General features: G+C 36.1%; 1 protein-coding gene across 3 annotated transcripts in view; it reads left to right on the forward strand.

Moving 5' to 3' along the window:
- LRRK2 (leucine rich repeat kinase 2) overlaps positions 1–22,790 on the forward strand; it is a 137,334-nt gene that overhangs the window by 105,990 nt on the left and 8,554 nt on the right. For all 3 annotated transcript variants that reach the window (XM_023256946.2, XM_045061649.1, XM_045061648.1), the window contains 7 exons: positions 395–555; positions 11,153–11,323; positions 12,559–12,659; positions 17,889–18,083; positions 19,136–19,329; positions 20,852–20,924; positions 21,710–21,894. In XM_023256946.2, the coding sequence (XP_023112714.1) occupies positions 395–555; positions 11,153–11,323; positions 12,559–12,659; positions 17,889–18,083; positions 19,136–19,329; positions 20,852–20,924; positions 21,710–21,894 (1,080 nt within the window). The remainder of the gene's footprint in view (positions 1–394; positions 556–11,152; positions 11,324–12,558; positions 12,660–17,888; positions 18,084–19,135; positions 19,330–20,851; positions 20,925–21,709; positions 21,895–22,790) is intronic.

The raw sequence follows: 22,790 nt of genomic DNA on the forward strand, positions 1-22,790 counted from the left end.
ACATTTTAAACTAATTAAAATAGTCATATGACCTTTGAGAGAATTCAGAATTCCTTTTCAGTAATTATTAAGCATATGAAAGAAAACTCACCAAAAACTGGTACTTTGCTTGAACTGGTTGTGCCTTAAAGTTTAAATCACTCACGTATCAGGATTGACCTGTTTTTTTTGTTGGTTTGTTGTTTGGTTTTAAAAGCATAAGCTCATTTTGTAATATTTGGCTTGCATGTTTTCATTCCCTTCTATGATATCTCTTCGCTTTGAGGGGTCAAACTTAGCACAGAATTTTTGATGCTTTGGATAATAGAGGTACGTACATATTTAATGAAATCACGACAAAAATTGTAATAATATAATCACATTTTAATGACTCTGCCTGTGTGTTTTCTGGCAGATACCTCCACTCAGCCATGATCATATACCGTGACTTGAAGCCCCACAATGTGCTGCTCTTCACCCTGTACCCCAATGCTGCCATCATCGCAAAGATTGCTGACTATGGGATTGCTCAGTATTGCTGTAGAATGGGGATAAAGACATCAGAGGGCACACCAGGTACGTGACAAGGTTTGCTTGGTAATTCCTTCCTCAGGATGGATAACCAGGGACTTCAGTTGTAAGTTCAGGAGAATGAAGAGAACGCCATGTCTTATCACGTAGTGAACAGATATTTCTTGTGTGAATAACTGTGGCCAGTACATAGTGACTTTAATCATTGTATTCTGTAGGGGAGAAATGATCTACTGATATAATTTGCCATGGGGGAAAGTAGATAATGTTTGATGTCAAATTATATTTTTAAAAGTTGGATTTTTAAAACATTTTGATACTCCAGAAGTGGTGAAAAAGGAACAGCAAAATTTCAATCTGGGTACTGTTCACATTTACCTTTAGGCGACAAACTAAATTCAGATTCCCAAACCATTTCTTGTAACTCTGAAATCCAAAGAACTTGGAAAACCCAAAGAATTTTTTTATAACTGATTTAGTGGCAAAATCTGACCCCAACTACTTTGATGCTTAATACAGTCTTTATTTCTCACACGTATGCTCAGTGTGAATATGCGTATGTTTCATGGCAGAAAAGAGCACATTTGAGTACAGGGTGCTGGCCCCAATCTTAATGAGTTTATGGAATTATATGCATTATTATTAACTTTCTTAAATATGAAAAAGTATGAGTTTCTGAATACTTCTGGCTCTAAGAGTTTCAGATAGGGACTTAGGGCCTAGAGTTTTCAGTTGTACTGTTTTTGATAACAGGCATACTTTCTTCTTCTTTCTTTCTTTCTTTCTTTATTGGTAGATTGGTACAGGAGTTTAAGCCTTTAAATCCTGCACTTCAGTTTTCTTTCTTCAAAATTTGTTAGTTGTTAATACTTCAATACCTAAAAACAGCTTCTGTCTTTGGCCCTCTATAGCAAGATGAGTCATGGTTACTATGTAAAGTGAAACGTACCCATTCTGGATGCCATTATACCTATTATCTCCAAAAATCAAAGACATAATTTTCTTGCCTTAGATTTGAATGTTGCTTTTTAGGATCATCCACAGCCCCTGTTTTTCATGCCTGTTCTAATAATCCTATTACTTCTGTTACCTTTCTACCAGTGAAAATCCACTTTCTGTGTTCTTGTGTTTGCATGGGCTTAGTGTTTAGACGTGTTCTTTCACATTACTTTCTACTCCATGGGATCCTGTTCCTTTCTCAACTCCCATTCTCTTTCTTCTAGTCTCAGATTCATCAAAGTCTCAGGTTCTGTTTAGTAAGAAATAGTCATAGGACAGGTGCTCTGTACAGACATCTTGTGTTTTGGCTTTTAGTTTGAGTGGGAATAGAAGATTGAGGGGTTGACTTATGTTTGGGGGAACAGCTCCATTTTCAGAGAATTTTGTATTGTTTATTATTTGTAAATAAAGTTACAGGTGACTTTACATCATTTTGATGATTGTAGCTCAGTTAAAACAGATGCCTAAAATGGAAGATAACAGGGGATGTCTGAAAGTAGGCAAAAATACTAGTTTGTTCTTTAACCATCCCCCTTCCCTCCTACCCCCCCACTTACGTACTTAGATGAGCAGATGGCCCCAGCTTCCGATGCCTGGTTTTATTTTTGCTTCAAATATCTATCCTCCCTTTTGTTTTTCATACCTATGTATTGAAAGTAGAGTGTGCCCTCTTATAAACCTTTCAAAGTACATATGGCTGCATGTGTCACTGGGTTTAATAATAATAAAATAATATTATCTCTTGAGCACCTGCTGTGTACCAGGCTCAGTGCCAAGTACGTTAGACACATGATATCTTAGCCTCATGCCAAGGCTGAAAGTTAGCTTTTATCTTCTCATCTGTACAATGAGGAAGCTGAGGCTCAGAGCAAGATTCTGTACTTGTAGGAAGTCACGCAGTAAGTGGTCAAGATAAGAACTCGGTCTAAGTGAGAAATGAATCCAGAGCTATTTGGCTTTAAATCCTAAATCTCTCTCCTCGATTACATGCAACTCTAACACGTACTTAAAGAGGCTTAAATACTTCATCTTTAGTTACTAAAAAATCAAAATAAAGCAAAATGATGGGGCCATCAGGAACAGCAGACATTGTCAAGTATAGTTTTGGAAGAAGAATCGTGGGGGATGGAATTCCATAGGCCTTACATATTCCTGCCTTGAAAATGTGGGCACAGGATGAGGGGTCTTCTCTTAGGAGATCTGTTCATTACTCTTGTGTGACATGAAAGTGGGCCAAGCCGTTCACCTGGGGCCTGCAGTTTGTTCCCCCTCCAACTCCTAATCCGGTAATGGTGTTCATGGAGTAGAAATCCTATTGTTGAAGCCTTGTTCAGCTTCTTGGACAGTTGTTCTATGTGGTCCCTGGTGACTATGACCTGGAACTCAAACCTGCCACCTCCCTCAGTGGGCTGGGCTCAGTTCAACTCTGTTCAGACTCATGGCTTCCTGGTTTTGGTCAAAATTTGCCTAAAGTTCAATATCCAACTACTTTTTCACAACAAGCCAGATACTTGTTACTGATCCTTTTAATCTTTTATATCAATGTGTCACAACATACACATGGAGAAAGATCATGACAGAAAAACCTAAAGCCTGATCCCTTCTATTCTGTCCTCTTTTCCCCTGGGCTGCTTAATACGTTGTAAGCATTTTTTTCTTGCTATATCCCAGACCTTCTCTTTAACATTACTGAATTCATTATTGTTAGAGAACTTCCGATGGTCTCAGCCCAAAACTTGACCTCAAATTTTAAATAACAGTAACCGTCACCACTGCTAACCACCATCACCAGACTTTTCCTTCCCCAAAGCAATTATGTTTGAGCAGAAAATCATCCCCTTTCATATGATTTCAGTTATCTCCTGTCTTTTCTTTTTAATGGTTTTTTCCTCTTAATGTTGTAACTTTTAACTTGGAAGCTTCTAGAGAAACAAAAGACCATGTATTTGTTAAACTTGTGTGTGTGTGTGTGTGTGTGTGTGTGTGTGTGTGTTTATACTACCCTTACAGTGGTGCATTCACTCTGTTGTACGCATGTGAGTGTGGGTTCATTACTGTTGTTTCAGAGAAGATGGGAATGGGAGCAGACCTTTTGTGGTATGAACAGTGTGCTGCCTTGTGCTTAGACTTTTGTGTGGGTTGATTATCTCATTTAATCCTTTTGACTGTCTGACATAGGTCCTATTACTATTCCTGGTTTACAGATAAGGAAACTGAAGCCTAGGGACCATTAGAAATGTCTACAGGGTCATACAAGAAGCAAATGCATGCCACCCAGGCGCACAGCCCATGCCAGGTAGTGCCAGAGTTGGAATGCAAGTTAGAAACAATTCAGTTATTGGCAAGGACTGACACAGTGTCTGTTTACATTGTGAAAGGTAAATATGGGATGGATACTTTCAACTGTAAATAACTTGGAGAGCATCAACTTTAACTCAGTTAAATAGATGTATTTATATCGTATCCTGTCTTGAGTGCCAGTCAATTCTGGGTCCTGTGACAGTTGCATTGTTGACTGAGGTGGATGGCTGAATGATGGCTTCAACCGTGCCAGCATCCATGGAAATACAGTAGTCTTTGGGCAAATAACAATGTTATTCTCTGGCTATACACTATTATCTGAGGGAGATTATGAAACATGCTCTACTCATACTTCTCTGAAAGTAAAAAAGGAAAGAAAACATGTTTCTCTGCATGATGTGATATATAGTCAGACCTAATTTATAAATTTCTTAGATGTTTGATCTATGGATCTTTATCTTATTTCCTCTTTGCATTTGTTAAAATGCAGGCTTATCTGAAAAAATGTCTAAAAATTGTATAAAAATGGTGTTTAGACAATGAATTACATTTTCCCAATTATTTTGATACTGTAATTGTTATGATAATTCCCCAGGGAAAATTTTCTTTATTCTTTACTCATTTATTCAGGCATCTGGCAATAATTTACTGAACGGTTTCCAAATACCAAACTGGTGCAACTGCTTCATAGCTGTGTGGTGCTGATCAAGGTTTACTTTTGGGGGCTCAGTTTTCACTTAAGAAAATTGTGATGAGAAAAAATAATGCCTACCTTATAGGGTTGTATTAAGGGTGAAATGAAATAATCCACACAAATAGCATACAACAGGGCTTGGCATATTGTAGTTGCTCTATGTCAGCAATTGCTCTAGTAGTGAATTTGGGGGAATGTGCGTGAATAAATGTGAATTTTACCCTCCAGGAGGCACACATTTTGCCATGACAAATAGGATTACACAAACCAGTAATCATATTTTGTCAGTTTCAGTAGGCAATCAATGTATAGTGATAAGAGCACAAAGGAACAAGTAATTAACTGAGCTGTAAGTTGTCAGGACTTCCTTCATAGAGGAGGGGATTCTGGAATTATATCTTAAAGGATAAGTGGGAAGTTTGAGAAAATAAAACAAAAAAATAATAAAAAAGCAGGAGTAGGCATTGCAGGCAAAAGGTACTAAGGTATAATATGACTTGTTTTTTTGTTTTTTTGTTTTTATTTTTTTTTCAATGTTTTTTATTTATTTTTGGGACAGAGAGAGACAGAGCATGAACGGGGGAGGGGCAGAGAGAGAGGGAGACACAGAATCGGAAATAGGCTCCAGGCTCCGAGCCATCAGCCCAGAGCCTGACGCGGGGCTCGAACTCACGGACCGCGAGATCATGACCTGGCTGAAGTCGGACGCTTAACCGACTGCGCCACCCAGGCGCCCCAAATATGACTTGTTTTATTCAGATAACTGCACAAGAAATTCTTATGGTCTAAGTAATAGATGGAGTATGGGGGGTTATTTAGTTAAGTGTTTTTCAATTGTGGCTGTGTACTGATGACATGTAGAGCTTAAAGAATGTATCTCCTGGGGTTGTATCATTTACAATTCTATTTTAGTAAGCATGGAGTGGAACTCTCAATCTGGCCACAGCCTAGAAGCTCCTAGAGAATTTTCAAATATATGGATCTCAGGACCTCATTGCCAGGGATTCTGATTTAAGTTCTGTGAAGTCTGGGATGGAGCCCAGATATTGATATTATTAAATATCTCTAGGTAATTCCAATGTGCATTCAAGTTCAAGAGCCACTGGTCTAGAATGAGGGTCAAGAACATCTTCAGTGTTTCGAGCATGCAAATATTTCTGATACACAGCCCAGTATGACACTAGCTCATGAAGGGCCTTTTAAATCATGCCAAATAATAGCATCTTTCAGTTTGGGGAAGTCATTGAAAAATATTCTTATTTGTTAGCGAAAGGTTTGCATCTCGGCATCATGCCAGCATGAATCGATGATAAAATGGGCAACTGAAATTTTGGTACTGTCTCACAGTGGGGGGAAATGTTATTTATAGAAACACTTTTAACAAGATGATAAGTATTTGCTCTAGATTTTGAAAGTATGCGCCTATGATAGAAACAAAAATTTAAGAGAGTAAATAAATATGAATGGAGTTTGGACTTATATCCAAATTTTTGAAAAGTAATAGCCACCTTCAATTAATCTTTCTCTATGGTGCACATTCTAGGCACCATAGTGGATTCTGGAGATGCACAGATAGATATGACTTTGTGAACTATTTGGCTGTCTGGAATCTGTTAAACACTGGCTGTGAAGTCAGACTGAGTTGGAATTCTTGCTCTACCCCTTACTAGCTGAGACCAGAGAAATTACCTTTTTTCCTTGGTTAAACAATAGTAGCTAATAAAAATATCTATTTTAGGGGATTGCTGTGAAAATTAAATTCATATAAAGAAATTCATAAAAAGTGTTTGGTACAATGCCTGTCACATTCTACCTGCCTTTGCTTTCCCTGACTTTCTGCTCTTTCTTCTCAACTTAGAGGGCACCAGGCTCTGATTTTGTTTCCCTTCCCTGTGCTGTGGGCTGGAAACTCTCTGCAGGGCCATCAGAGGACTCATCTTGTTGGTTCGCTGTCTCTCAGGGATCACTCTCCTGTGCTCCTAGTGTCCAGTGTTTCATATATTTTGTCTGGTTATTTCATTGTTTTATGCACAATGGTAAATCTAGCCCCTCTTGTTCCATCTTAGCTAGAGGTAAAAGTGACACATGCTTAAATAAAAGACTTATTTGAACAGCCTGACTTAACAAATGCACATTTAGGATGTCAGTTAGTACTTGACATTTCTAGTCTTTGAGGGCCATTGATGCTAAACAGGGTATTCCTTCAGTGTGGTGATACGGTCCATGAGCATCAGAGGTCATTCATAATATTAGACCATAGATCATGTGGCAGTATGGTCCCTTTGTGAAGATGCAGGAGATGTTCCTATTTCTAACCTTTCTCAATGGCAGGTGATAGTAGAAGTGTTCATTTTCTTCCCAAATTAAATTCAGTGGTGAATAAATTGCATAGCTTGAAAGTTCATTCTTCCTGTTACTACTATGGTGACAAGCATAGTTAAATGTAAAGTGAAAACTTTGGAAGTACTTGCAGCTGCTGTTCCAGGGGACGCCTCGGTGATAAGGTACATGTAGAATACATGGCTTAGACTGATAATCAAACATCATGTTAGCAGCTTAGGTCCTAACGCTCTCAGTCCCCCTCTTCCCAGTCATTTTGGTTTTGAGGTGAAGGACTCCATGATGAGGCATCTCAGGCCAAGTCATTTTATTTTTTTTTAAACTTCATTTATTTACTCTGACAGAAAGCATGGGAGGGGCAGAGGGAGAGAGGGAGAGAGAGAGAGAAAATCCTAAACAGGCTCCACATTGTCTGTCTAGAGCCCTTTGCGGGGCTCAAACTCACAAACCACAAGATCATGACCTGAGCAGAAACCAAGAGTCTGACACTTAACTGACTGAGACATCTAGGCGCCCCAGGCCAAGTCACTTTAAAGTAATATTTGATTTACAAAACATAAGGGCACAAGGTGAAAGCAGAAAATGCTATTAAGGAGGTCAAAATACGTGTTTCTAATAAATTAGCAGACATAATTCTTACCACTGTCATAAGATAGAGATATATCTGTATCTAGATTCGATTGTGCTTAAGTTTTTAATAGCTGTATTGTAAATTCTGCTTTAGTTTTCTTTTTCTAATTAATATTTCATGGACATCTTTCTGTGTCAAACATCAGTTTTAGCAGTCGCGTCGCATTTCATTGCTAGTATGCACAGTATTTACTTAACCACATCTTGATATATATTTAAATTTTTTTCTGACTTTTTGATATATTGACAGTGCTTTAATTGGCATAATTGTAAATTTAAATTGTCCATTTATAAGAAATAATTTTTTAAAGTTTATTTATTTTGAGAGAGAGAGATTACATGCAAGCTGGGGAGGGTCAGAGAGAGAGAGAGGAAGAGAGAATCCCAAGCAGGCTCTGTAGCATCAGCATGGAGCCCAACATGGGGCTCTGTCCCACAAACTGAGAGATCATGACCCGAGCCAAAATCAAGGGTTGGCCGTTTAACCAACTGAGCCACCCAGGTGCCCCTGTCCATTTATGAAACTAATTTTTTAAAATTAAATTCCTAGGCATGGTATTGCTGGTGTGCATATTTTGAATTTTGAAACATTAATTGCCTCATAGAAAAGTTAGTAAATTAAAATTCCCTTCACACTCAAATTAGAGCTCTCATTTCCCATTTGGGGTTTGTTACTCCTTTTAATCTTCATAAAATTCATAACCAAAAATGAAAATGTTTTATGTTTTTGTTATGTTTAATGTTTTTATTTTTAAAGCATTTATTTGCTTATTTTTCATTTGAGGCTAAGCAATCTTTATTATATAGGACCTATTTTTGCTTTCATGTTCTATATGATTTTGTGTCTTTATTCATTCGTCGATTGTCCTTACCATTCATCAATCTGCGTTTAGTCATGTGTACTCTTTGCCTCTCTTATATTGCAGGTATTTTCAAGTGTAGGGTTTTTCCTTCAACCTTGTTTATGGCATATGCCAATGTAGGGTTTGAATCTTTGAGGTACAGAACTTTTGTTTCTTTTACCTTTTGGATTCTGATTTTCCTGACATGTTTCATCGGTGCTACGCCAAGAACAGGGATGATGGGGGTGGTCTGTCCCACTGTAGTCAGTTGTTTATTACTTTTAAATTCTCTAAAGATACTGTGAATTCATCAGGTGAATTTCAAGCAGCATTTAGAAGTGCCTTATATTGTAATTGAGGTATCTCCTGAATATATAAATAAGGATTATGTTCTCCCAGTGGGAATTGTGTCAATGAAGATATTTATTTTGAAAGGAAGAAGATAAGAAGGTTAAAATCATTTCCGTGTTGAAGTCAATATTTCTTTCCATATCCTCGCAATTATCTTTCTTAGCATCCCCTGACTCACTAAGAAAAAAAATTCTAACCCTCTGTGCAGCTCTAACATCTGTGGATTGATGCCTAGAGGGCTAAAAACTGTTGCAACAGGATGTGCCTTGGATGAGAATTTAGATTAAGTGACCCTTGAGTTTTTCTGCTCTAAGGTCCCATGATTCCAAATCCTACTGCTTCTAACAGCAAATTTACCAAGAGACAAAATATAGTGAATGTTTTAATAGTCTTTGAGTGGTACCTTGCTATAATAGATACCCCAAAAATGTGTTGAATGAATAATAAATAATTGGATGAGATTTATTTTAACCTCTAAAATCCCTTTCACATTCTAGAAAGGTAAGCATAAATATTCTTAATGAACTAGCTAATGTGTGAGCAGCTCATTTAAGTACTCTTGAATTTAACATTCATTATCTTTGTGGCCTTAGGAAAACACATAACATTTTTATGTTATTTGTAAAATGGAAAGTCCTCATCTGCCCACCACAGGTGATTTTTGTGCATAGCTAATGAAATACTTAGGAAATTATCTGTAAGGTGCTATAGGAATATGAATTGGGTATTCATATTTTACATTATGCTTACATGATGTCACAGGTATAGTTTATTAGGGATCTTTTTAAGAACTGTCTTAATTACTTATACAATTCTTGAGTTTAGGGTATGAGTATGAAATTATGGCTATGTAGGAAAATTTCCTTATTCTAAGAAAATACATATTATATCTATCAATTGGTCGATTGACAGATTGATCAATATATATATTATATATATGGGAAAATGGTGAGTGTATGTGTGTAGAAAGAGAGAGCATGAACAAGTGTGGCAACATGTTACCTGGAGAATGTTAACGATTAGTGCAATAGGGATTATCAAACTCAAAAATGACATCCCATCTTTCTGATTCTTCATGTCCTTCCTGCCTGGTGAAGGACTGCTGGGCCTCTCATCTTTTGATGGTGAACTCTCTGTCCAACAGAACTCTTTCCAAATTCAGTCATTTCGTTCTTGAAGGCTGTGAATTCATTATTTCCCTGGCTACATATTTAAACTACAGTAACAATCCTGTATGTTCATTATAGAAAATTTAGAAGTATAAAAAATTAAAAAAGGGTAAATAAAAGCTACCCATAATTTTAGCACATGGATAATAATCATTATTACATTCAGATATATTTCCAAACTGTTTATTTTGAAAATGTTTAAGAGTACAGAAAAGCTGAAAGTATAGTACAATATACACCTATATGCCCTTGACATGGATTATTAACTGTATGCCACACTGTTCTTTCTCTCACTTTATTTGTATATGAATTTGAGACATGAAATTAAATTGCAGACATCATGCTGCCATGCCTAAAAATACTGACATATATTTCCTTAGAATAAGGATGTGTGTTTCCATAATCACAATACCATTATCATATCTAAGAAAATGAACTTAGATAAAATGATTTTTTTTCACATATTTGATAAATTTCTGTCCTTTAGGATTTATGTCCTACGTGTCATCTTAAAAATGATTTTTAAGTTAATGCATAGTGCACATTTAACCAATTTCCTTAAATAGTTGGATTTCATTAATTGTTGATATTTTTACTATTATGAATCATGTTAAAATTACTTTTTTTTTGAAGAATTTAAAAGCAATTTATTTCTATTGTGAAATGAGAGGTTTTATTTACCTTTAAAAGAGTTTCAGTAATGAACCAGCACCTGAGAGAGAGGGCTTTTATTTGTTTTTTAGTCATGGTTTAATTTTTATTTTTCCATTGGGTAGGAAGAGCTGAATCACAAGCCCTGGAAATAATGAGGGCATTGGACTTTAGTCAGGTTAAAGTGACTTGGAGTGAAGTCTAGAAATCTTGTCCCTCCTGACCCCTCCTTTGTCCCTCCTGACCCTCCTTTGTTTGCACCACTTTCCTGGGAATAGTTATTTTTAGGAATGAGAAAAATGATATAGGTTGTTTCCCCTTATTAGACTTACTTTAATTGTGAAACATGATTTAATAATCATTATTGGATGTTTATCCTTATTATTTTTCAAGATCAACCTTGAGGTGAAATGTAGCACAGGGCTGTTAACTGGCTACATGTCTCCTTATAAGAGGACATAGCCTGGTATAGAGCTTATCTCCTTGACTCTTCATCAGCATATATGCCTAAGAATATTCTTTCTTGGGTGTATGGGCTCTAGTGTTGGGCATATATATATATATTTTTTTAATGTGAAGTTTATTGTCAGATTGGTTTCCATACAACACCCAGTGCTCATCCCAACAGGATGGGCATATTTATTCATATATCTGCTTCCTTTCAGGGTTTCGTGCACCTGAAGTTGCAAGAGGAAATGTTATTTATAACCAGCAGGCTGATGTTTATTCATTTGGCTTACTACTCTATGACATCTTGACAACTGGAGGTAGAATAGCAGAGGGTTTGAAGTTTCCAAATGAGTTTGATGAACTGGCAATACAAGGGAAATTACCTGGTAAGTGTTATTTTATGTGCAATAAAGATTATTATTTTTAATATCAGCAGCTTTCTTTCCAAGTTATTTAATTGTGGTTGTAGACTTAATTCATTTCACAACTGATGATTTTTTGTTTAGCGCATGAATATTCTTAAGTCCTGTGACACAATAAAAATCACATGAGAAAGATAGCAGTTTCAGGCTTTTTAAAAATACCCCAAATTCATATTAATGTATTTGGTATTAAATTTAGAAGAATATTCAGAAAAGGAAATTGCTGGTGGAGCTCCATGCTTAGTGATTTCTGTTCTTATAAAGAGTTACTATGTGCTCATTAGTCTGGAGCGTTTTCATGTTCTTGGAGGGAGATCATTTATATGCAGCAATGGAAGGTTGAATTATTTATAATAATAATTTTTAGTAGTAAATATTAATAAGAATTAGTAAATGATTGTTTAGTGAGATCAGATCTCATTTTGAATGGTTGTCTCATGTTTTTAAGAAATTCTAGGATGCTGTCATTCATTCCTTAATTATTACTTCAGTTCCCCTTACAAAATACTCTTTTAAATATATGTAGCTGTTTTTCATACTTTCCGCTTTTTCTTTCACTTAAGGAATATTTTTGAGTGTATGCTATGTTCCAGGTACAGAGAATATAGCTTTAACTACCTCCTTTTGGGGGACCTTTAAAGATGCCCACTAAAAGAAAATTTATTATTATTTGGATAAACTTTCAACACAATCCAGATCATCACCCTTATTTTACCAGTTATCTTTCCAGTGACAATTCCCAGGTCTGTGGTTTATACCAACCAGAAGAACGGCATACCTCTTATAAAAAAGAAATGTGCACAAACTGACTGTAGGTATATGAGGATTAAATGCTTGCCAAATTTAAGTATTAAAATTAAAAGTAATTCCACAGAAGTCTAATTATTATATGCACAAAATTTTTTTCACAGTATTTGTGAAATGCAGGTGTGGAATGAAAATCTGTTATTCAATTGGTATTTGTGCCTTTTTTTATATAATAAAAAATCAGGAAGTCTTTTTTGATGTCTCTAGTAGAGATAAGGCTAGAAAAATTATCTTTAAGTTTGTGATATAAGTAGATCCATAATAAATATAGAATTATGGAGATCAGAGTATTTCTTTGTGTGGTCTGGGCCACTCATACACAATGAAAGGAAACGAAATAGTTGTTCTGATTTGTTTAATGTTCTAGCATGATATGTTTTTGAATGTTTTAGATCCAGTTAAAGAATATGGTTGTGCCCCATGGCCTATGGTGGAGAAGTTAATTAAAAAGTGTTTGAAAGAAAATCCTCAAGAAAGGCCTACTTCTGCCCAGGTATGATTATAGTCAAAATTTATCCATATTTTATACAGAATCAATATATGTATACACATATATAATCTTCACATATATATTCAGATATATAAGTAAACATACACATACAGTTTAAAACAGTCATAATGCAAAACTCCTATATTCCCCACCACCCATGGCACAAAATAAAGAGCATTGCCAACACCCTGGAAGCCCCCATATGCTTCTTCCTGATTGTATCACTCTCCTTTCCCTAGAGATGTAGTCACTTTCTAACTTTGGAGATAATCCCTGCTTTTCTTTTCCTTATGTTTGCTATCCAGTTTAGTTTCCTGTATTCATCTTCTAGTTAAAATGGAATTGTAATCATGTCATGTACCAAGATATTTTCAGTTGCTCTTCTAACCTTATTTTGTAAGCTTTATGGAGGTTGTTAAACATAGCCATTGATTATTTACACTGCTGTTCCATTCCACTGTTTGAATGATCAACAGTATATGTACCCATGGTAATATCTATGGGTATTGGTACTGTTTCCAGGTTTTTGTTATTATGAGCAGTACTGCTATGACTATGGTTGTACTTTTCTAGTGCAGAATGTATGCGAGTTGCTTTGTGGTATATACCTGAGTTGAATTGCAGAATCATAGAATATATGAATATCCGTATTATTTTCTGAAGAAGCCGTACCAGCTTAACACTTCTATTACCTGGATGTGAGTGTAGCCATTTCTCTATATATTCTCCCTAAATTTTAGTGCTACCTGGGTTCTTAATTTTTTCAAATATACTGTCTTATGTATTGATTTACATTTTCCTAAATACTACTAAAGATGACCATGTCTTTATATGTTCATTGGTTATGTATGTATTTACTCTTATGGGAAATACCTGTTCATTATTTTGCCGATTTTTCTATGGGATTATTTGCATAGAAATAAAATAAGTAAAAGAAAAAAAAAAGAAATACTAATCCCTCGTTGGTTATATATACTTCAAAGTTCTTTTCTGAATTTGTAGTTTGTCTTTTTATTTCCTGTAGGGTGCCTCTTGATGAATAGAATTTCTTAATTTTAATACAGATAAATTTAACAACCCTTTTAATGGTTATTACCATTATGAGGTCCTGTTTTAAGACGTCCTCATCTCTCCTAGAGTCACACAAATATTTATCTATGGCTTCTTCAAAGTGGTTAAAAGTTTTGCTTTTGGGGGCGCCTGGGTGATTCAGTCAGTTAAGCATCCCAACTCTTGATTTTGGCTCAGGTCATGATCCTAGTGTTGTGGGACTGAGCCCTATGTCAGGCTCTGTGCTGAATGTGGTGCCTGCTTAGGATTCTCTGTCTCTCCCCCTGCTCCTCTCCCCTGCTCATGTGCTCTTTTTCTGAAAAGAAAAAAAAAAAACTGTTTTGCTTTTGGCGTTTAAGTTCTTAACCCATTAGGAATTGAAATTTTTATCTGGATCCAGTTTTTTTCCATATGGATAACTAAATTTTCCAGCTTTATTTATTAAATAGTTTCTTCCTTTTTTTTCTGTTGATCGTTTCCCCCTAGTTTTACTCTTTAATATGTCAGATACTCACACATCCACACAGATGTTCTCTTCCATTGGTCAACTTATATGTTCTTCCTCTAATACTATCCTCTGTTAATTCCTGTCACTTTATAAATCTCGTTTCTCTACTTATTTTTCTTCTCTAGGAATGCTTTAGCTTTCTTGGATTTAGTTTTTCTATATAAATTTTAAAATCACTTTGTCAACTTTTATGAAAAAAACCTATTGTGACTTGGATTGGCCTTGCATTGAATCTGCAGACAATTTGGGGAGGATTTTTATCTTCATTACATTAAGTTTTTCTATTCTTGAATGTGGGTTATCTTTCTATTTATGTTTTCTTGTCTTTCAATAAAGTTTTATGATTTTGCATACAGGTCTTTCACATTTTTTTCTTAATTTTCTTGCTGCAAATTGCTTTAAACTCAGTTCCTGGTTTGAGATTTTTTTTTTTTTTTAACTACCTAGGCGATGGGAATCTGGTCTACAAATGTTCATGAGAACAAGCTTTTGAATAACAATTTCTCAGGGTTCTTTTCCTCCCTCCCCCTTTGTCAAAGGCAACTTTCCTCATACCAGTGAAAGTGGAAGCATGGGGTGGCTTTATTTCTGGTTCTCATTTACTCTGAATATGTAGTCCTTTGGGGTTCCACATTTATGGGAACAGGCTTTTATTGGACTCCACTTTGGGAATGCTCTAGATTTAAACTTCTTTCTTGCAGACTGATAAGATATCAGAAACCACACATCAGTTTTGCCTTCAATAGACAAATGCCTTTAAGGAAATATCTGGCTTTAAGTTTCAGTTGACCTCTCTGTCTTTCATTGGATTCTTTCACTAATATTTTGTCCTGATAAGTCCTATGATGTTGTCAGATCTTTAATATTTTTAAGAGATTAAAAAATAATTTCCTTAGCATTTTAAGTTACTTTTAGATGGGTGGTTTGTCCAAATAACCTTTCCCACCATATTGTCAGAAGTAAATTTTTTACTGTGTCTTAATGTTTATTTATTTTTGAGAGAGAGAGAGATAGAGCATGAGTGGGGAGGGACAGGGAGAGAGGGAGACACAGAGTATAAAGCAGGCTCCAGGCTCTGAGCTGTCAGCACAGAGACCAATGCGGGGCTCAAACTCACAGACCGCAAGATCATGACCTGAGCTGAAGTCGGATGCTTAACCAACTGAGCCATCCAGGCGCCCCCTTATTGTGTTTTAAACTGAAAAAGATTTTAATAGATCAAAATAAGAGCTCTCTTTATGTTGTGGGCTCTTGATTTGGTATCATAATTTATTGAAAATTTTTTGTTCAACTTTAATTTTTTTAACGTTTATTTATTTTTGAGACAGAGAGAGACAGAGCATGAACCAGGGGAGGGCCAGAGAGAGAGGGAGACACAGAATCCAAAGCAGGCTCTAGGCTCTGAGCTGTCAGCACAGAGCCCGATGCAGGGCTCGAACTCACAGAGTGCGAGATCATGACCTGAGCCAAAGTCGGACGGACGCTTAACCGACTGAGCCACCCAGGCGTCCCGAAAATTTTTTGTTCAGCTTTAAAATGTCTACTCAAAAATAGCTGAATACATATGCTGATTTTATCAAGAATTATGTCATTATCTTGGCTACTTTCCCTACCTTCCCCTTCCTAATTTTATTGAGACATAATTGACATAAACACTGTGTTAGTTTTAGATTTACAACATGACGATTTGATACATGTATGTATTCTGAAATTATTACCACAGTCAGTTTAGTTAACATTCATTACCTCAAAGTTATAATTTTTTTCTTATGTTAATAACTCTTAAGATATACTCTCTTAGCAACTTTCAGATATTCTGTGTGATATTGTTAACATTAGTCACCATGCTATACATTACATCCCTGTCTTATAACCAGAAATTTGTACCTTTTGACCCGCTTCGCCCATTTTACCCACTCCCATGCCCTGCCTTTCACAACCACCAGTCCATTTTCTGTATCTGGAAGCTTTGTTTTGTTTATTTTATTTTATTCTTTTTTAGGTCCCACTTATATAAGTGATACAGTACAGTATCTGCCTTTTCTGTCTGATGTATTTTGCTTAACATTATACCCTCAAGGTCCATCCATGCTATTGCAAATGGCAAAATTTCCTTCTTAGTTAATGGCTGAATAATATTCCATTGTGTGTATAGGTACACACATACATATATACATATACGTATATATCTTATTTTCTTTATCCGTTCATCCATTGATGGACACTTAGGTTGTTTCCATGTTGTGGCTATTGTGAATCATGCTGCAGTGAACATGGGGGTGCAGATATCCTTTAAACATAAATGCTTTCATTTGCTTTAAATTTATACGCAGAAATAAAAGTTGAATGGTTTTTCTATTTATAATGTTTTGAGAAATTGCATACTGTTTTCCATAGTGGTTGCAGCAATTTACATTCCCACCAACAGTGTACAGGGAATCCTTTTTCTCCACATCCTTGCTAGCCCTTCTTTTTTCTTGTCTTTTTGATAGTAGCCATCCTGACAGGTGTGAAGTGATATCTCGTGGTGGTTTTGTTTTGCATTTCTGATGATTAGTGATGTTGAGCACTTTTTCATGTACGAGCTGGCCATTTGTATGTCTACTTGTCTTTAAATTTTGGTTATAACTGGTATTCATCACATAGACTTCTTGTATTTTTAATTTGTTTTTCACAGTAAAATTTCCATAGCTTAATTATTATTTTATTCTTTACTCCTTTTTAAGTTCATTCATTTATTTTAAGAGAGAGAGTGTGACTGGCTGACAAGCAGAGAGAGAGAGGGAGAGAAAGAATCCCATGCAGTTTCCACACTATCAGCACAGAGCCCGAGGTGGACCTTGACCCCCAAACTGTGAGATCAGACCTGAGCCAAAACCAAGAGTCAGACACTTAACCAGTTGAGCCATCCAGGCGCCCCTACTCTATTCTCCTTTTATTTTCAACAATACTTCACCTTGTGTTTTTTTTTTTTTTTTGTAGTATATGATAGTATTTGACTTTGACCTACCCACTTAATCTTTAAATACAGTATATATTAGACAAGATGGGTAAACTCCTTACCTTTGTCAGATGAGACACTGAGAGAATAAGGAGCTTTCTCTGCATCTCATGAGTGGAAGGCAAGTGGCTGTATCGTGGCTCTAATGCCACTCTCCCGAGTCCTGGTTCTGTTTTCTTACAGTTCTCTTCCCCACTCCCACCCTGTCTCTCTTGTTCTTTAGTGCTTCAAAGAAAAGCATGAAAACAGAATCTAGAATTGATTTGTGAATTTCATTACCAAAGATCAAAATTTCTTTTCCCTGCAACTGGCAGAAAGTCTATTCTGTTGGTGGCCTGTGTTTATCTGTAACATGATGTGGCTCTGCAGTATAGAGTTGAGTGTTGAATAGCTCCAGTCTATACTACATTTCTGTTCAGTTGGCACTTTTGGGATTTTCTCTTTTTTCAAGTTACAAAACATACATACAAAAGAGTATATTTTATGCTTAGTCTAAAACTAAGTATTATTTTAATGTAATTTTATCTGTAGTTTGGATTATTAATCTCGTTGCTTGGATTAGATCACAGTTTGTTATAACATGCAGTTCTACATTGTGCACACTAATATGATCTTTCAAGAGGACATGTGTTAGCTTGATGCATATTGTTTTGTTGTTTATAAACTTTCTCAGGTCTTTGACATTTTGAATTCAGCTGAGTTAATCTGTCTGATGAGACATATATCGATACCTAAAAACTTTATAGTTGAATGCATGGTTGCTACAAATCATAACAGCAAGAGTGCAAGCATCTGGCTGGGCTGTGGGCACACTGACAAAGGACAGCTCTCATTTCTTGACCTAAATATGGAAAAACACACTTCTGAGGTAAATCAAAATACTCTTTAAATTACAAATACTTTAGAAAATTTATTTTGCAGGTTATGCCAAAGAATGTATCAGTTAAAAAGTTAGTTAGAAAGAAGTGAAATGAAAGCAATGTAGGAGTGTTGTTAGGTTAGTTTTCTGATGGAACAAGAGTATTTACATAACATTAAATAGTCTTTGTTTTGTTTTAAAATCATAGTATATGTTTGTCTCAGGTCAGGATCCCTAGAAACAGAGTTTAAGACAAAAGAGTCTTGTACAAGTGGTGTAAGGAGAGAGTAACTTTTAAGGAAGTGAAGGAAGCCAATAGAACAGGGGAAGAAATTCCACAACAATGTAGTTTTTGAAGAAGTCTGCTGTCAGTCTTCAGCCATGAGAGACTGGGGTGTGGATAGCAACACAGATTGGTCTCTCGAGGCCACCAGTCTTTCATTCCCACATGGCAGTCAGGCATTGGCTGCGGTCTGCCCAAGGGTGGGTGTGGCCATGCCTGCCTACCATTTCTGACCAAGCCAGCTCCCAGCAGTGGAGGGCAGTTATGTGGTGGAGGGTGCAACTCTGAGCTGTTAGTAATCAGCACTCACAGCAGCTGGGAGCTGGTGCTCATGACTGAAAGAGAAAATCCGGGTACTGCTCTACAAGATGGGTCAACAAATTGTATTAGCAGAGATAAGATAAATTTCTAGACTTAAAAAATAAGCTAATATTGTGGCTGTTGGTGTGAAATACATGTTATGGCTAATCATTATTCTTAAGGTTGAACAATCCTCTCACATTATTTTGGTGGAGTGAGAAATATGGATACTGAAAAATATTTTTCAATTTTAATTTTAGTTTTAGATGCATTTTAGATAGGCAAAGTTGTTTGCCAGTTAACTTGTTTATTATTGGCAGTTAAATAAAATCAGCATTGTTTTTTAAATTAAGAGCAAGAGAGTAAAAAGAGTTCAGTGTATGGATAACGATGTTTTTATTCTATTCAAATTCTAGTCACTTAAGCCAGAATCAAGTTCATTAGAGTGTTTTTTTTTTTTTTCTCCTTTTTTTAACAGGAAGTTACTGACAGCAGAATACTGTGCCTAGCTTTGGTGCATCTTCCTGCTGAAAAGGAAAGCTGGATTGTGTGTGGGACACAGTCTGGCATGCTCCTGGTCATCAGTACCGAAGATGGGAAAAAGAGACATACCCTTAAAAAGATGACTGATTCTGTAACTTGCTTATATTGCAATTCCGTTCCCAAGCAAAGGTATGGTAGTGAATTTGACCATTGGAGAAAGTTCCATACCTTTTAGATGACTGATTGTGTGGAAAACTTTGATTGCTTCAGCAAAGACTGCTCATTTTTAGCATATTTCTATCAATATGCATATATTAAAGGGCATTGTGGGAGGCCACAAAGATATTCTTATAGATCAAGCTGAGGCAGTATAAGACAGGTCAGTCCTTTCTTCAGGCCAACCAGCCCTACTGCTGGTATTATCGCAGCTCTGATCGATTTCATTACCACCCTTCACATCAGGTTACTTTTCTTTGTAAGTCCTCTTCAGAGATAATTTTCCATTTATTCTTTTTTTTGAATATCAGTAGCCTATTCCATATTGGTTTAAAACATGTCAGTTAACTATCAAATTGGGAAAATACCTAATAAATGAATTCGTAAGTTATTAATAGCTGAAAACGACTCAACCATTCTTGGTTACAGGGATCTCATTTGAAATGAATTTATCTAACTGGCAGAATTTCAGATGTGAGTAACAGGCTGATTGTTATAATACTTGGGGCAGGATGATTTCCAGGAGCCATTAAGATTATACCCCATTTATTTCTCCTGTTTAAGTCAATACTGGAAAATAAATAAGTACATTAGAAAACCGTGAAACTCAAGTTTTTGGCAGCTGAAATATAAACTCCACTGGCAGTTTTGGAGTTGAAATTATTTGGGTATTGTCAGAGAAAAAATTCATTCATCAGATGGTGTTAAATAAGAAAGGAAGACTTTATTTAAGATTATTCCAATAGGGGGCAGAGATTGAACTCAACTTTACTGATGCAAAAGGTGGGAGAGTTTTTAATATTGATGGAGCTAGTGGAAATGTACTGCAGGTCATTGTGGGAGGCTCCATGTGATTAATTGATCTGTCTTTGCTAATTGTTGCTCATTGAAGTTAGGCTTCTATCCTCATGGAGACTGTGAGGTGGGGCCCTGCTTTTCTTTTTTTGTTTTAATTTTTTTAATGTTTATTTATTTTTGAGAGAGGGTCAGAGAGAGAGCGCACGTGTGTGCGCGTGTGCATGGGGGAGGGGCAGAGAGAGAGGGAGACACAGAATCTGAAGCAGGCTCCAGGCTCTGAGCTGTCAGCATAGAGCCCAATGTGGGGCTCGAACTCATGAACTCAGATCATGACTTGAGCTGAAGTCAGACACTTAACCGACTGAGCCACCCAGGTGCCCTGGGGTCCAGCCTTTCTTGATGATTACATTGCAAAAGGAAGGCTCTCAGTTCCTTGAGAAAGACATATCTAGGTTGTAAAACTGACAGCCTGGGAGAGGAGTTACATCTCAAATGTGCAGAGAAAGAATTTACAGTTGTAAATTTTCTAAAGTAAATGCTGTAAAAAAATAAGCAAATTATAAAAAAGGGAGGTCAGGCGCCCATAGAGTCATGAAGAAATCTGTCTAAAGTTTAGTCAACCTAGGGGGAACGTTATGGCCATCTTGGTCAATATAAGCATTCTTTTTATAACAATTTTGACATTTTTTTCTTTTAGCAAGCAAAAAAACTTTCTTCTGGTGGGAACTGCTGATGGCAATTTAGCAATTTTTGAAGATAAAACTGTTAAGGTAAATGTTGAATCCATTCTACATCAAAAAAATGTTAAGTTCTTTGTTTTATGTATGCTTATCCCCACTCCCCTTCTAAGTGATTATAAACTCCAGAAGAGCAAAGATCACAAATACTCTTTTCACCTTTTTTTTCCCATCAGATCTTGCATACCATAGAACCTCTATAAATGTATGTGGACTGGCTGTACATTTTATATAAATGAACTAAGGATAAAATGGTAAATGAGATCTGATTTATAATGTTAGGAATGAAAATAATTCTATTTTTATATAAATGAAGTGATGATTCCTTATAAATATATTGTGGAAGAAAACAAAACTTAAGTTTTAAATCTGGTTTGCCAAGTTTTTCTTTAGCCTGGAGGAAATCAATTAACTTTCTGTTCTCAGATTCTCATTTATCAATAAAGCATTTATTCCTCCTTCCATCCATTCATCTTGTGGTTCCATCTATTTATCCAGCATCCTACCCTTTATACTCCTTGTTATCAAAAAACATTACTAATGAGAGACAGACAAGTAGAGTATAACCCCTGGGTTATTTGCTATACATTTTTTGCATGGAAATGTAAAGAGATTGGTTATAAGGATAATGTTTTTGCATACCACTTGAATTTGAATACTGTTTTCATAAATCCTTTGAAAAATGTATCCTGAATTTTTATCTTAAGATCTCTAGCCATTTAAAATGGAATAGTAGCTTTTAGAAAGCACAGCAAATTTTACAGTGTTTCATTCTGCAGCTACTCAGTTTATTGAATGTGTTTCTCTTCTTGGCAAAGTGTAAAGGAGCCGCTCCTTTGAAGATACTAAATATAGGAAATGTCAGTACGCCACTGATGTGTTTGAGTGAATCTATGAATTCAACTGAAAAAAACATTATGTGGGGAGGATGTGGCACAAAACTTTTCTCATTTTCTGATGATTTCACCATTCAGAAGCTCATTGAGACAAAGACAAATCAGCTGTAAGTTATTTCTATCTATACAATTAATTTGCTACTTTATTCATATTTATTCTTTTTTTTTTTTGAGAGAGAGAGAGAGAAAGAGAGAGTGGGGAGGGGCAGGGAGAGAGAGAATCTTAAGCAGGCTTCACACCCAGCGTGGAGCCCTACTTGGGGCTCAGTCTCATGACCCTGCGATCATGACCTGTGCTGAAATCAAAAGTCAGACGCTTAACCAACTGAGCCACCCAGGTGCCCCCATGTTTATTATTTATAATCATATTAATAATGTTGTTGCAACCCAAGCAAATATCTTTTAAAATGCATAATTAATTTTTCTATTAAAAATGTCACCCAGCCTAGTCACGTGGGATAAAATATGAAAAGCCATGATGATCTTAGTAGTATTTGTCAATCTCAATTTTTAACAATTTCATTATCCCTATATCAAATTAAACATAACTTTGAAAGGTAATAAAGTCAGTATTTTACTTCATCTGTGGGTTTTACATATGTGCTTTAGATAACTTGCATTAAGTATTGATTGTAGGAAACATGCACCTCAGGAATAAAGTCATCTCTAGATTCGGTAATTATACACACACCCTTTCTACAGCAAAGTTAGTGATACCACTTTCAAGCAAAAATAAAACAGAAACCTTGTCCCCATTTGTTCTTTCAACTTTTAGAATTGTGTTTTAACCAAATCATTGCAGTTGGCTCTCATAAGAGCCGCATTCCTCAGTGAGAAGCAGGGTAGGTTGGTGGATAACAGCATAAATTGTAGTTCAGATATTGGCTTTGCTGTGTGTTGGTTATGTGAACTTGGGCAAGAACTACTCAAACATCCAGTCTTCTCTAATCCGAGGATTGTAATATATCGTACCTCAAAGGGATGTTTGGAAGACTAAACAAGA

Source organism: Felis catus, chromosome B4 (genome assembly GCF_018350175.1).
Source record: "Felis catus isolate Fca126 chromosome B4, F.catus_Fca126_mat1.0, whole genome shotgun sequence".
NCBI lineage: Eukaryota > Metazoa > Chordata > Mammalia > Carnivora > Felidae > Felis > Felis catus.